This window comes from Panthera uncia, chromosome F1 (genome assembly GCF_023721935.1).
Source record: "Panthera uncia isolate 11264 chromosome F1, Puncia_PCG_1.0, whole genome shotgun sequence".
Taxonomy (NCBI): Eukaryota; Metazoa; Chordata; class Mammalia; order Carnivora; family Felidae; genus Panthera; species Panthera uncia.
In genome coordinates this window covers 64,785,654-64,801,364 of record NC_064813.1, presented here as the reverse complement: position 1 = coordinate 64,801,364, position 15,711 = coordinate 64,785,654, and the positions used below count along the sequence as shown (strand labels likewise).

At 47.6% G+C, this 15,711-nt stretch overlaps 1 protein-coding gene across 1 annotated transcript in view; it reads right to left on the bottom strand.

Moving 5' to 3' along the window:
* LOC125925644 (Fc receptor-like protein 2) overlaps positions 1-12,734 on the bottom strand; it is a 17,173-nt gene extending 4,439 nt beyond the window's left edge. The window contains exons 1-8 of the mRNA XM_049634745.1: positions 12,428-12,734; positions 11,022-11,042; positions 8,821-9,093; positions 8,287-8,571; positions 6,563-6,850; positions 5,891-6,169; positions 5,497-5,610; positions 1,017-1,044 (exon numbers count right to left, since the gene is read on the bottom strand). Coding sequence (XP_049490702.1) covers positions 1,017-1,044; positions 5,497-5,610; positions 5,891-6,169; positions 6,563-6,850; positions 8,287-8,571; positions 8,821-9,093; positions 11,022-11,042; positions 12,428-12,458 — 1,319 coding nt within the window. The 5' untranslated portion in view covers positions 12,459-12,734. The remainder of the gene's footprint in view (positions 1-1,016; positions 1,045-5,496; positions 5,611-5,890; positions 6,170-6,562; positions 6,851-8,286; positions 8,572-8,820; positions 9,094-11,021; positions 11,043-12,427) is intronic.
* Between the last annotated feature and the right edge of the window lie 2,977 nt (positions 12,735-15,711).

Sequence of the window (15,711 nt, the reverse complement as noted above, 5' to 3'; positions counted from 1 at the left end):
GAACATCTCTGAGAGAAAGGAAACTCACTACATGACAGTTCCCAGGGAAAGAGCAAGAACAGAGAGGAGGCAGGCTGGGGAGAGACTGGGGAGAAGCCAGGAAGATACAGCACTTGGCTCTGGTGATTTGGTGGCCCTTTGTCTAGACTCTCAGGGGTGGTCTTTCAGGCGTCACTTCAGGGGGGCAGGCAGAGACAGGCCACATAATCACAATGTCCTTTCCTAACGACTGAGCCAACCAGGCACCCCCACAATGTACTTCTTTAATAAGATGGCCACTCTGATCTGGCAAAAATATTCTATTCCTCGTCTTTAGCTTTTTCAAAAGTTATAAGTAAGATAATGATATTGCCCCTGCTTTAATTTTTTTTCCCTATAAACTCTCCTTAGAACTTCATCTGTGTCTTTCTTATCAGTTTCTCTCTCTCTCTCTTTTGTTTATTGTACACATCTTATATTCTCCATGACACAATATGTCCCCTGTGGAAATAAATCTCATTTTATGCATACTTTCACACCTTTAAATATCTAACAAAAACTTGCTCATACATTGTAAGTACTCCATAAATAATCTTGGTTATGTGAATTATGAAATTCACTTAGAAATATCGAATCCTGGTGTGCCTGGGTGGCTCAGTTGGTTGAGTGTCTAACTCTTAGTTTTGGTTCAGGTCATGATCCCAGGGTTGTGTTGGGCTCCACATTGAGCTTGGAGTATGCTTGAGATTCTGTTTCTCTCTCTCTCTCTCTCTCTCTCCCCCCTCTGCCCCTCCCCTATTCATGCTCACTCTCTCAAAATAAACAAATTAAACAAGAAATACCAAATCCTATGAAGATAACACCTAGAATTGTGGCCTGAGACAGCACCCTGATAGCAGAAATGTAGTGAATAGACACGGGTGAGTGTCACAGAGAGATACTGTGTAATTTGCGCAAGCAGAAGGAGCAGAAAGTATTTAAAATTGTGAATGAGGAAGGTCTCTGGAGTTCCCAGTTTCAATAGGAAAAGTTCTCACCTGAGTGCATTAGTGACAGAGTGTCTTCCTGAAAATCAGATGAAGGAACATTCATTTTAGAGGAGGAGGCTTTAGCTCTTAAAACTCTCACCCAACTTAATCACATGTTGTTACCGGCAGGATGTAGGACACAGAGTAGGGATCCAGTTATATTGTGTCCTGATAACTACTTGTTCCCTCCGACGTGGTCAGTTGGACAATCCATTCTTTTTTCCCCACTGATTTGACACACCACTTCAGACGGCAAACCCCACGGGCATGGGTCACTGTTTCTGGATTTTTTTATTGCTGTTTTGATTGTTGCAAAAATATATGTTAACTGCTGGTGACTTTACTGCTTTCCTTATTTGGACTTTGAGGGTTCTCACTTTTTAGATGTTCTGATATTAGCAACTCCAAGTCTAAAGCAGTGGTCTTGGGGTAAGGCTTGATGTTGACATTCAAGGACCCAATGGGCCCTCCTTTGCACCGTTTAGCTTTTCAGGGAGATGTAGAATGAGAAACATGGCGTCTCAGCATGGAAGTATGGGCTGTGTCACCAGAGGGAGTCTTTACAGTGTCAAGAAACTCTTTCCTGGTCCTTCACCTAAGAGCTGAGGGGACAAGTCCACATGGATGGGAGCAGGGATCACCACAAGGGACACAGTTAGTCTCAAGGGTTGCATTGCACTTGGGGGTATGCCCACTGTGCCTCCCATCAAACATTTGTAATCCCACCCAGAGCCCTTCTGGTTTAGGTGCAGCTCAGCAAACATGAAAAACCTCGCCTGGTAATACAGCCAGCGCTCCAACTTTATCAGGATTTCAGGAGACAGTGTTGGAAGGCTAACCTAAGTGTATTCTCCAAAGAGAATGAGGAACTAATTTATTTTCTTCAAGGAAAGGAAGAATGACCTCAGGATTTTCTACCAAGCCAAACAGTCACTCAACCATAAGGCAAGGCACACATATCTTCAAACAGTATGAAATCAGGGTGTGTGATCCTAGCAACTCCTTACTGAATACATTATTTTAAAAATGGATTTAAAATGGACTTCTTAAGCACTTTTGAATATTAACAAAAGTCGATGAAATCTTGGCTTCCAAAGAAAACTTCAAAAATAGTCTATAAAGTGAGTATGATATCAACAATCTTAGATCTTAGTGGAGCAGATAATTCACAACAAAACCATGAAGAAACCTAGATGTGTCTATAACTTGTACATTTAAGGGAATTAAGTCTTAAGGTGCTGAGTGCATGGATAAATATATAAGACGGAGGAAAGCAAATACATTAAATATCTGATTTGTTCTAGAGAATAGCACCAACGGGAAAAATGCTGCAACTAAGAAAAGCAGAAATTTCAGATTTTGAAAACAAACTGGTAGATGAAATAAATGATTCTAGGGGCTTCACTTTGCAATCCAGAGGATGGATATGCTGTGCCATTCAAGAACGTGAACGAGAAAGAATGGAGGACGGGAAGCGAGAAGAATCACAGGGAAGCACAGGACTTCACTCAGTTCCAAGGAAGGAAATTTGGAAGCCTGGATAAAACGGGTACTTTTCTAGGAAAAGTCCCCAGAAGATAAAGGAAACGTGAACAGAATGTGGCTTCAGGATGGGGTGTGTTCTGCTGCATTAACAAGCAAGGCTCGACTTGTGGGGGATTTGCGTTTGCAAATTTCCCATTTGTGCTGCAGACCTGTCAGAAGTCTGCTGGTGGGGGAGTGTCTGTCACCACAGTCACTCAGGGACTGAGGCTGCCAGAGGCCACACCAGCCGAAGACACTGTCCACTCAGCAAGTGTGTGCCTGGTCACCGGCACACGGGAAGGAGAAGGGGCATCAGCATCTCACTCGTAAATACTTCTGACAGGAAACAACATGTACTGCTTCTGCGGACCTGTCTCTGGCCACATGGAACTTCAAGGAGACAGGGAAACACAGACTGTCCACATGCCCGGAAGTAAAGGAGGGCTGGGTGAACATTAGCAGCGTCTCTCACAAGATTGGTTACAAGAGCAGAAACAGAGAAAGTTCCAGAAGACCTGCTCCCCCAAAGCCCCACCGGGCGAAGGTTCCATAAGGGAGCACGTAGACTCTTTAAAAAAACAGATAATTAGACTGCTATGTAAACTATTCTAGAACATACAAAACATATAAAAAGTAGGACAACGTTGAGCTTCCTTTTGCAAAAATAGAATAACATGGAGTACAAAACCTGGAAAAGATCATGATAACGACAAAGCTGGCAAATGTCACACATTACCATCAAGGAAGAAAACTTCAAAAGAATGCTAGTTTTTCTTAAAAATGCACCATCAAAATTGGGGTTTTTATCAGGAATGCAAAGATGAGTCAACATTAAGTATTCTGGTATAATTTAATTAATTGATTTAATAGATGAAAGAGAAAGATTATGTTATTATCTTCACAGGCACTAACAAGGTATTAGCAAAAATTAAAAGTTGTTTCTGAGAAGTAGTCTTGATAAAATAAGAAAACTGGAACTTCTCTAGAAGGGGTATTTGAATATAGTATATAGCAGAGAAATACTAGAAAAATTTCCCTCAAAAACAAGGGCTAGACAAGCGCATCCACGTAACATAACATTTCAGAGGCCCTTGGGCATATAATTAGACATGAAAAATAAATTGCTTAAAAATTGAAAAAGAGAAAGTAAATGTTTTATTGCTTTGTAGATTGTTTCTATATTAAAAAAAAACAATAGTATATTGGTGTATAACTTGAAAGAGTGGGAGAATTCAACACAGTGGATGAATTAGAAATTATTTTAGAAAAACAACCTCCCTCTTCATAGACATATGTTTATCAGTTAAAAACCATAGCGAAAGAAAAAACAATATCACAGTTCCTTAGTCTTAGATGGTCTGTTTAAAAATATAACTTCCGCCGAACTTGAAAAAACTGAGCTACATTTTCACCATCTGGAAAAGGAATGACTGATGACTTTCCAAAATTTCTCTCACTCGGTGGTAGTTGATAGGTCTAAGGGAACATTTTGTAGGAGCTTAAAAAGTTTATCTTGCGACTCTGTTGTCGTCTATGCTTGTCCTGTATCTTACAGATTAATAAATGACACCTCAGGATGCCTGGGTGGCTCACTCGATGAAGCGTCTGACTTCAGCTCAGGTCATGATATCACAGCTCATGGGTTCAAGCCCCACCTTGAGCTCTGTGTTGACAGCTCAGAGCCTGGAGCCTGCTTCAGATTTTGTGTCTCCCTCTCTCTCTCTCTCAAAAATAAAATAAATATTTTTTTAAATTTTAAAGAAAAAAATGACACCGCTGGAGCTGGGGAAACTTGCAAGAGGAGAATTGTTCAGGTCAAGAGTCTCTATGTGCAGGCTTGAGGCTTTCTGACCAGGCCAGTGTGGACACTGGATCTTAGCTCTGCCCTCTACTGGATGTGAGCACCTCGGCCCACTCAACTTCCCCAAGACTGTTAAACCTGGACCATGATGCACACTTCCAAATGATTTTTTTATAATTACACATAATATGTGTAAGCTCGTCATACGTAACAGATGCAATAGTTGGTCATTGGCAACGTGTTTTGGCTAGCAGTATGCTGGTAGGGATCAGTATGAGCTACCCCTTCGAGGAGTTTCCTAAATTCTTGGTCTTAAAAATAACGTTACAAAGATAATGCACGGTCGTGCTAACACGGCAGCGGCTTTACGGGAGTGTTGGTTATGGAAGGTGGGGTCTCGTGCTTCTAGGGATGGTGGAGGAAACGGAACTGGCCTTTTTTCTGAGAACTGGAGATATTGGACAAAATCCTGGCGGAAGTCTACGTACTGGTGTTGAAGAGGGGACAGGACAGGGAAGAGCCTCCCAGGCCAGGTCGGAGAGGGGAGACGCTCCAGGAGAGAGGCCTAGGTCTGGAACTGCTGGCCCCCCATGGCACTTGCTTCCAGAAGTCTGGTGGGAGGAAGGCAGGGACTGGCATCGTGGTGATTCGTGTGGAAATCTAAAAAACATGGCTGCGAGTTCTTTAACATTTAGAGCTGTCTTTGGAGTGGAGACTGTGCCCTCTCCCCTTGCATCTGGGCAAGTGTTAGGTACGGGACCTGATGAGATTGTGGTGGACGTGCGTGACACTGTGGTCTGAAATTAGTTGGAAAAAGACATTGCAGACTCACTACCACACTTGCTTCTGAAGCAGAAGCCACCATGTAAAACTGTGACGCGTAAAAAGAATTGATGAGATTTGGGGAGCTTCCTTCCCTCCTTCCTTCCTTCCTTCCTCCTTCTTCCTTTCCTCCCTCCCTCCCTTCCTCTCTCCCTCCCTTCCTCCCTTCCTTGCTTCTTCCTCCCTCCCTCCCTCCTTTCTTTTTTTCTTTTCCTTTCTCTCTCTCTCTCTTTCCTTCCTAATTTCTTAATTTCTCAATTCTCCTTTCCTGTCCAATCTCTATCAGTAATGGAAAAGTTCACAGCAATAAAGGACAATGAAAACAAACAGTAGATGACCAACCGGGTGTCTTGTGGAACCTGCAGTAAAACAGCAGAGCAGCACCAACACAAGCAGGGACACCCAGCAGCCCGAGAGCTCTGTCTGTGACATGTTCTTCTCTGTAGCTGCTGGTCCCTGAGGGAAGAGACCAGCGCGTCAGCCTCAGAGGGTAAAGGTTGGAATCCCCATCAATACTATGCAGGAATGGTGGTCACGCAACGTTATCTAAGTGTAACGTGCACTTTCCAGGTTAGTGTGGAGAAAAAGAGGCGGCCAGGCACCGAGACCACCTTCTCCAACCTCCCGCCACCTAGACCTCCACCTACCTTCTGAAACCCCAATATGGTACCAATGAAGACGGATGGGGCAGAGCCACTGGTCATAATGCTCCTGTATCCAGGGACCATCAACCCACCTGAGAGGCTGAGTGGCACCACCTCGCTGCGCTGGGCCCCGAGACCATTGTCGGCCTCGCAGGAGTAGTTTCCAGAATGTTCTGCGGTCAGAGACAGGTTGAAGGATGCTCCTCCTCCAGAGGGGGCTGAGCTGTTCCCCAGGGGGACGTCCTCGTGATAAAACCGGTACAGGATGGGGGGAGAGCCCCTCTGGGCCTCGCAGCGAAGCTCTACCACGTCCCCCTCCACGGCCTGGGCCCTGGGTGCTGTGATGGATAGGATTGGGCAGGACGCTGGGACTGAGGGAGACAGGGAGCCGTGGACAGGGTTTGTGAGGACGTGGCGGACACAGACCCCCAGACTAGGACCTCAGCAACGGGCCTGGCCTCTCCGACCCTCAACAACGTCTTTAAGAATTTGGGAGAAAATCAATTCTGGGGAATTATCTGGAGACACGGTCATGTGTAATTCTCAGCGTGTGTTTTTCTAATGCCAGTCCAGCCCCCTTTGTAATTCCCTTCTAGGAAAAGAAAGACATCCACAGTTTAACTTGCAAGGGTAACCCATCCTTCCATTGCTGTTGGTGTTGCATAGCACCGACCCCTGGACCCTCCAGCCCCTTCCTCGGGACCCCCAGGACTGTGGCCTTGGCTCTGGGGTTTCTGTCTGGGCTGAATCAGAGCGCAACTCACTTCTCACAAGGATACTCAGCACCTTGCTCTGGATGGGGCCATGGCCATTGTCCGCTCTGCAGTAATAACGGCCAGCATCGCCCTCCTGCACAGCTGGGACCTCCAGCTCCCCCGACAGGGAACGCTGGGTCTTCTTCCCCACGCTGGTTCCTGTGGCCTCTCTGTGCCAGGAAAATGTGATGTTTCCTGTGCCTTCGGTCACCGAGCAGAGCAGGACCAGGTTCCTTCCTTCGATCACCTGGCCCCTGGGGGCCCGCATCTCTAAGCTTACGTTAGAGACAGGCACTCCTAGACGGACAGAAGATGGCAGGTGAGAACCTGACCGCGGAGGACTCTGGGACCAGGTGGTGCAAGAAGTGGGTGCACGGGCGTTGCCCCCGTAATCCACTGTAAGTACAGAAAGGTGGGGGATCCGCAGCGAGTGCCCTTGAAGAATGTGGATAAGACACTGCATGCCCCAACCCCAATCCCACCTAATTTAAGGGCGTCACTAAAGAACGTGTCATCTGCTCCACGAGACAGGAAGTATTTGGGGGGGGGGGGAGGAGTCGCTGTCCAGACCAATGCCTTGAGCACAGAGTGAGGGGGTCCCGGTAGCATCAGTCCTACCTTGGAAGAGACGCTGCTCCCACTAACAATATCTGTGACCATTCCTTCGTTATTCCCAATTTCAAGGCTCAACACGAATCACCACCCCTCCTCCGACTGCTTAGTTCACTCTGATTTCTGCTTTCTCTGATGCTTCGCTTAGCCGCCTTCACTGGAGCACCGTGGTGCCTTCTAATAAACCAGCTTGGGTTGAAAGCCAGCATGTGGGGCTGTAGACAGAGCCACTGTGGAGCATGTGCCCAGCCCACTGCTAAATGCAAAGGCACCCAGGGATCATTGAAGGCATGACTGATGGACATTACTTTAATAAAGAAGAGAAAGATTATAAGGAGTGTTTAAAAGAGAAGAAGAAAAGCCCCAAATGGAGTATTTGTCCTTCACTGACGGCCAACTGAGACTTAATTATGGTTTCAGCCAATCCTAGGGATGTGACCTTCTAATGTTTTTTTTTAAGTTTCTGTATTTTGAGAGAGACAGAGAGAGTGCAAGCGAGGGGAGGGGCAGAGAAAGAGGGAGAATCCCAAGCAGGCTCCACACCATCAGTGCAGAGCCCATGGGGGGCTCGAACTCCCAAGACCGTGAGATCATGACCTGAGCCGAAATCAAGAGTCAGACACTTAACCCGCCGAGGCCCCCAGGTGCCCTGGCAATGTGACCTTCTAAAAGTCAGTCTGAAATTCCTGGATCCACACGAGGTCATCTGCATGATAAAACGAAAACCGAAAACCAAAAAAACCCCTGCAGTTTCCTCCCCACAAAGATGTCCCGGACCTGAAACGATGCTTTTTAAATTTTCTCATCACTCCCTGGCCCCACCTCCTGCCTATAAAAACCTTCCACTTTGCGCATCTCTGAGCATCTCTCCACAGGCTGGCCGGGGTCCAGCTGACTCACGAATGGCTTGATAAAGCCAATTCAGTCTTTGTATTTGCTCCATTGGATTCCGTTTTTCAACGGGGGCTTTGTCCGATTGTCACTTTTACGAAATGCCCATTTTCTAGCTCAGTTCCCACTTTCCAGAGGGACAGGAGCTGCACAAGCTCCCGAAAGACTAGGCGTCCGGAGAGGGGCTGAAGGACCCCTGTCCCCCGGTGCTCAGACCCACTGCCACTTACTCCGCACGTGAATCTGCGACTGGAGGCTCTGTTTTCTGACGCTGGGAGTCACTGTCTCTGCCTCGCACCAGTAGGACCCTGAGTCTCCACTCCACATGGCAGGGACCCTGAGCTCTGGGGAGCTGCTCCAGCCGGACCCCAGGGCTCTGCCATCTCTAAAGAAGCAAAATCGGAGCTGGGCATCTGACCTCCGTGGAGAAAGCTTGGTCTCACAGGTCAGCGTCACTGGGTTCCCCTCGATGGCCCGGAAGGGGCTGACTGTGAGCACAGGGCGTGGAAATAGCTCTGGAAAGAAGGGTCACAGTGAGGTCCAAGGTTCCTGCTGAAAAGCCACCCCAGCAAACAAGACATTCAGACCAGCCGTGTCACCCAACACATGGTCTCCCTTCCTGCTGTCGGACTACAAGACTCGGGTTCCCCTCTGGTCAGCGTGCGGGGGTGGGGGTGGGGGGTCAGGTGCCCCTCCCAGGACCTGCCCTGCTCTGTCTGCTACCCTCCCGTCCAGCCCCTGTCCTGCAGGAGGGAAGACTGTACCTTGAACTTCAATCCTTACACTTCTTGAGGTTTTTTCCTTTTGGAAAGGAAAGATAGACCAAACAAGAGAAACAGCACAGTGATAAGTGCCACTGTCACTCAAAACTGCTCTTTGGATAGAACAGTTGGAGAGTTCGCTTGAAAACTGTAACTCTTCTCCGTCCTTGTAATATGACACCCTCTTGACTTTCCACCCGTCGTTTTTCTTCTGGCATGTCAGATCTATTCTGTCTCCTTCAAAGACGGCAGAGGGAGCCACGAGGGTCAGCCAGTCTGCAAGAGAAGGGGTGAGGGGGACGCAGATGTTGACCTGTTTCTTTGCTGTTGGGCAGCGAGAGGGTGTCCGTGTGGCCCCTTCCCCTTTCGGCAGGATGGAGGTTCCAACCCGCGCCTTAATTACTCGGGGCCGCCTCCTATGTTTGTCCTGAGGGGGTGTCTGAGTCAGCTTGGGCTGCTGTAGCAAAATACTACGCGTTGGGTGTCTTCTTGATGACAGACATTTCTTTCTCCCGGTTCGGGAGCCTAAAAGTCCAGGACCAAGGTGCCGGCGCAGCTGGGTTCTGGTGGGGTCCCTCTTCCAGGCTGTAGACCGCTGACTTCTTGTGTGTTTGCACGCGCAGCTCTCCGGCCTCTTTTTCTGAAGGCACTAATCCCATCACGAGGACCCTGCCTCCATGACCTCATGACCTCCCAAGGGCCCCACCCCCACATACCATCCGCTGGGGATTAGGGTTTCAACAGGCGATTTGGGGGGTGGGGACTCAAACATTCAGCCCATTACAGAGGTCTCAGCGTAAACTTCTTTTTCTACGTGGATGCGGGAGCGTCCTGCTGGTGCTTCTCCTGCCCGGCTCTGTCTATTGGTGATGTCACCCGGGGGACCATTGTCCTCAGGGGACACTTTGCTTTCCTGCCCCCTCTGCTTTTATCCAGCCTTTAAGGGCCCCGCACTGTGCTCTGAATTCACATTCTGCCCTGTCTTCTCGCCTTGCCGTGGAGGAAACCGCCAGGGGGCTCAGATCACTGGGGAGTCAACTGGCTATTGGAATGGGATCCAGTGTCTCAATCCTCAGAAATTGCCCCCTTGAGCATTTTCCAGAAAATTTCCCCATCCCTTCAATGAGTAATAAGGTGGAGCTGACCTTTAATCCAAGGGTCAGCTCTTAGGTGACTGACTTTCACGAGAAAAAAAGTCATTGCCAAAAATAAGCGTCCCCTGGGGCCGTTTCTCCGTACCAGACCGCGTTCAGCGTCTGGGGCATTTGCATTATATTTTAGGGTTGTAGTTGAGGATTCCGACCTCCAGGTGAGAAACTAAGCTATATCTCAACACAAATCTTCTAACACTGTTCAACTGTAGCAGGACTGGCAGAATCTGGAGGTGCAGTGGAAGGAGGCAGAATTCGGTCACGTAAGAGACGAAGCGTCTCCTAAAACGCGGAACCAGAACCCGAGCCCTTTCACAGGAGTTTGATGAAATTTGGACGACGTGTGACTGGCTGTCCATGCGGAGAACCAGATTTACCTGTTGGGCACTGGGGGACAATCTGGGTTATAAAACGTGGAGTTAGAAGGGCAGACGAGGTGGGTTGTGGAAACTATTAGATTAATTGGAGATGTTTGCCTTCCTGCAGTGACAGGGACCGGATCCCCTGGGGACTCGGCTGTGGGACTTATAATCAAGCTGATTCTTAAACCACGGGTACAGACTTCATCCAGAAACTGGAAGAATTCCCCGGGGAGAATGCTGTCGGGGGAAGACAGACGAGAGTCTGTCATCCCGGGACGGTTCCTTGGGGCCCCGAGAGCTCCTTCCACGGGTGGTGGCCCCGGCCGGAGAAGCATGATGGCACAGGACCGTCCAACCACGCAGAAGCTCTTAGCCAGAGCTGTGAGGACCTTCAGCCGGACCTTGTGGAGGAGCCGGGGTCCCAGGGCCTGGAGAACCATCCTCCCACATGGGCCCGTGTCCAGCCTGCACATTTCCACACGCCTCCCTCCCTGCGGGCTGTGGCCACACGGCGGACTCGGGCCTGGGCAGGCCGGGCACACCCTCCTCACCCGGCCAAGCAGAGCAGCCACGGGGCAGGCTGTCCCAGGGGAACAGTGACACCGGAACGTCTCTGAGGCCTCTCCTTGTCCTACTCTGCAGGACCTCGTGGCACCCGGACCCCGAGAACAACAGGCCAGAGGTGACTCACCTGATTTTCCATCGACTGGAGCTGTGGGGACATCAGAAACCTGAGGTTAGCCCCGAGCGTTTGCCCCCACAATTTAGAAATCTATTATCATTCGGCTAGAGTGCCCCCAAAGTTCCCATCACTCCCTTTTCTGTCCTCTACTCCATTATCACCAACAATCCCCCCCCCCCCCCCCCCCCCCAAACCCCCCCCCCCCCCCCGCTCATGTCACATCCACAAGGCAGGTGCAAACCCATCCCTGGACCGAAGGGACCACCCGAGGCACGTCCCAGGGATGGACGCTGGGTATGCAGCGACTCTCTCCTTTTCCTTGTCCTTCCCCCGTCCCCGTCGACCACCTCCACACCCGGTGTGTCGACTACACCATGACACAGCATCCCGAGTCACCAAGAGTCCATAGGGAAAACATGCCCAGTCAGAGTGAGTAGTGTGAGCCCTGAAAGGCGGGGGTTTTCTGTTGTGTAAAGCCCGACCTTGTGCCTGACTTAAGCTTTGATGCTAAGGCACCCATTTCAAAGACAGTGACGGCCACAAGCTGCAGGCCAAGAGCCGGTCCCCTCCCCCCACTCTGAGGCTCTTCTGTTCTTGGGGGCTCGGTTGATTTCCGTAACTGACCATGTGGGCCACTTGGTTTATTGTCTTCTCATGCTTCAAATTCCCACTCATTTGTTTTAATTCTCCAACAAAGAGTGAGCCTCCACCCCAGGACGAGCAGAACCCCGGACCCAGGCTCTGTCTCTCCCCTCCACCTCGCTGTGCGGTCCCGGGGTGCCGTGGAACTGCCCGGCCCTGGAAGTAACAAACCTGTCGTTTTTCAAAGCTTCCTGACCATTTATGCTGAAGGGCATCTTGCCTTCTTAGTAAGACCCACGAGGGCTGGACCGGCCATAACCTTGCTTACCGACAGGCGGAGAGCAGCACACAGTTTTGAAAGCCGAACCCACCTTGAGCAGATTCCCTTTCCCTGGCCACGTTTTATGTGAGAGTCCTTTTACTCATTAACAAATGTTAGCGCCTCCTGAATGTGGAGAAAGGACTCTTGTTTCCCTGGTAGCAGACGGCTAACGGAGGGGCCTCAGCAAAGAGTGTCCACGCGTCTCTGAACCCAGTCTTGGAGAGATGTGTGTGAGTAGTTCTCAGGGAGGAGTAGTAAATGTTGAAATTATGAAAACTGGATTCATGAGAACATATCCCTAATTACTAATTATCTAAGATCATAAGCCTTGAACACTAAGGGCGAGGATGCGTTACCGTCTGACTTTCCCCTCGGACTCTGCTATCTAAGCTGCAAGCAGAGACCTGAGCATTTCCACTGATCCCCGGGCTCTGATAAACCCTTAGGGCGTCCAGGGGCCGGAGACCCCGTCAGCTGCCACCTCAGTCCTGATGCACATTATGGGACTCACCAAAGATGACCAGCAGTGACCACAGCAGCATGAGGACCTGGGTCAGCTATCCGAGAAGAGACGTCCCTTTGGCCACCCGCTGGAGTCTGTGTGCAGGGAATGGAAACGGCTTTTCAAAGTAAGTTGTATACAATTAGCAAAAAAAGGAAGTAGAAGGGCTTGTCAGTGTCTGGCCGCTGTCTTCTTTCCTATAGGCGCTGAGACAATGCAGATGGTCCCTCTAGATGCAAAGAAACTCCTCCTCCTGATGCTGATGACTGTTACACTTAACTTCTGTCTGCTGGTGCCTTGGACATGGCTGTAAGTGCTTTATGCTCACAGAGTTATTTGGTGCCCTGAACAAGCTTCTGAAGTGCACACTATCCCAGTTACATGACTGGGGAAACAGGCCCCAGAGAAGGCAAACAATTGACCAAGATCAGCATGGCCACTTTCCAGTAGCGACAGCTGGGAGTCAAACTCAGGAGGGCCCATTCCACAGTCTGGCTCTCAAACGCTGTCACATCTTACTGTGACACCATGCTTCTCAATGATCCTTAGGATAGTAGGGCCATTTCTGCAGCCACGCGGGGTTCTCGGGCGAAGATTTTTTCAGCCTTCCGGAACGGGATGTTGCTAAGATTCAAACCGCTTGTCCTGGTATCATTGAAAACGTTGTCTTCTTCCCTATTTCTAATCCATACTGCTCCCGATGCAGCCACACCCTCCAGGGCACGCATCCCCAAAGCCGGTTGTCACTCCCATTCTCATCAGAGGTGGTCCCCACAGGTGTTGTGTGTAGCAGTCCCCTCGGGCAGGCTGGACAGGCAGGTGTACGTTGACTTTTTGGACTATATGTAGCCTGAAACTTTAAATCACAAAATCATAGCTGTTTGTAACCTGTGGGCTGACTGACAGTGAAGCGATCATAGGCTCAACGTCCTCTGTTCAGGTGAATATTCACCATTGTCACTCACCATAAACGTCATCTGTTCAGGTGAATACTCAACATTATCACTCACCACAAACATAGTTTCCCTTTGGGACACGTTGGTGTCGTATGTGATGTCATACATCGTATCATCAAAGCTTTGCTTATAGCAGTGGAAAAAAAGTGCTGAAAACGCCCAAAAAGGCAGGTAAAAAAAATAAATTATATGTCCGTGTACTACCGAGCAGCCACTAAAATCATTTCGTACAATATTGAATAGCAATAAAAGTCGTTCATGATATACTGTTAAGGAAAAAGGGCTGCTGAATGCGATTTACTTGTACATTATCATCCCCTCATTTGTCCAATAAAAATGTGTGGCACAATAAACACCAAAAGTTGGTATAATCATATTTGAATAATGTAATTAAAGGTGGCTTTTATCCTCCACATTTTGCTTATCAGTGTGTTCTAGTATTCTTATATAATATATAGATTATAATTTATATTCTACATATATAGAATATAATTAGAATATAATATGGAATATAAGATAGATTATATGTTATTATATATTATTATTTAGTATATAGAACATATAGAATATTATATATGGAATATTATGATATATAATATATTACTATAGATTCTATATATTTACAGAACATAATTCATAGAATAATATATATTCTATGTTCTATATAATAAATATTCTAGTATATATATATATAAAACATTATATGTTCTAGTCTTCTATATATCTAGTGTTCTAGTATTCTTATATAATATATATAAGCATATGTTTATTTTACATTATGCATTAATGATATATTAATACATATTATAATTATGTAATGTGTAATTCCAATATATAACATTTATTTTTAGATAATATACATTAAAATATTTTAGATAATATACATTAAAATAAATGTTATATGTTATAATATATAATAAAGCAAGTAAACATTATATAGTTAATATATATCATCTAAAATAAATATTACATATTAATATATAATATATATTATATAAAGTAAACATATGCTGTTTATGTATTTCTAAAAAATTCGTAAAAAATAAGGCCCAGTGTTTTTGGCCTCTCTCGCCTCAAAGTGTATCAAGCAATGCTACTTTAGCTTTCTGCAGGGCCAATGGTCCATTTGTATTTGGAAGAAGGTGTTTCTCTCCCTGGGACAGAGCCGCTCACCGAGCTGCTCGTCCAGCCCTTGCCTGTGGAAGGGCTTCTAGACGGTCTGTGGCTCCTCCTTGTCCTGCCCAGTCAGGACGGCACAGGATTCTGAAGGACAACAGTGAATTAAGGAAGAAAATACAGAAAAAGGTGTCTGCAAAAGGTGGAGGAAGAGCTGGTGATAGGTATTGGTTTTTCAGACTTCTGAGCAGATTTTTCAAAATATTTGCGATTCCATTCTGTCCTGTATGGGAATGGGGCCTCTGGAGTTGAGAATTAGTTCTTTTCCACGGCATTTTCAAACGGGAGGGGGTGTGGTTTGTGTGCCAGTGAGTGATGCAGGGGAGAGAAATATGCCTTGTCACAGTGAAGTAGGGGGGCCCTTGGGGCGGCAGCAAGTCCTTAAGATGATAGGCCTCTGGGTGCTCTCACAGCTGACAGATGGCAGACATTTGCATATGGGCGGCCATGACCTAGAGGCACATCTAAACTCAGATGCAAACTAGGGGCCGCAGCCAGAGGTGAGAAGCTCAGTGGTTCATTGGAGAACAAAGTAAATTCATGTTCAAGGTTACAGTGGAGGAAGTGAAACTGTGTGGGAGGCGTGGGGGGGAGGGGGACATTGGCCAAAAGGAGAGATAGAAAGATCCTTGTGCGAGGATATTTGGCCACTGGCAAGATGGAGTCACAGGTGCCACAGGGAGGCAGAGTTCTATAAAGACTCGAAATCCTCTCGGATAGACCAGGTAGACTCTTGGCTTGGAGATTCTGAGGGTTGCAGCATACACAAGGGTTCTCTGTCAGACGCAGAGCAACAGTGTCCCTGTCAACTCTGTCCAGTGTCTTGGAAGGGACGTCAGGTACAATGCCAAGGCGGGTGTGTAGGGATTGAGACAGAGACAGAATCTTCATGAAATACAACTCAGAACAAAATAAATACCATCTCCCATTTGAGGAAGTTACTAGGATAGTCACAATAAGAAAATGAAGCTGGATAACTTCAGAGGTCTCTGTTGTATTTGGTTGACCTTGGGGCCACAAGGCCGCGATGACCGAATGAAATGTCACCATGTATGCGATCTCTTATCACAGGAATTGTTGTACACATGGTGGGAGACATGGTCATAACTCACAGCCATCATCATCATGTGGTAGGAGTTATGGTAGTCGTTTCAACCATCA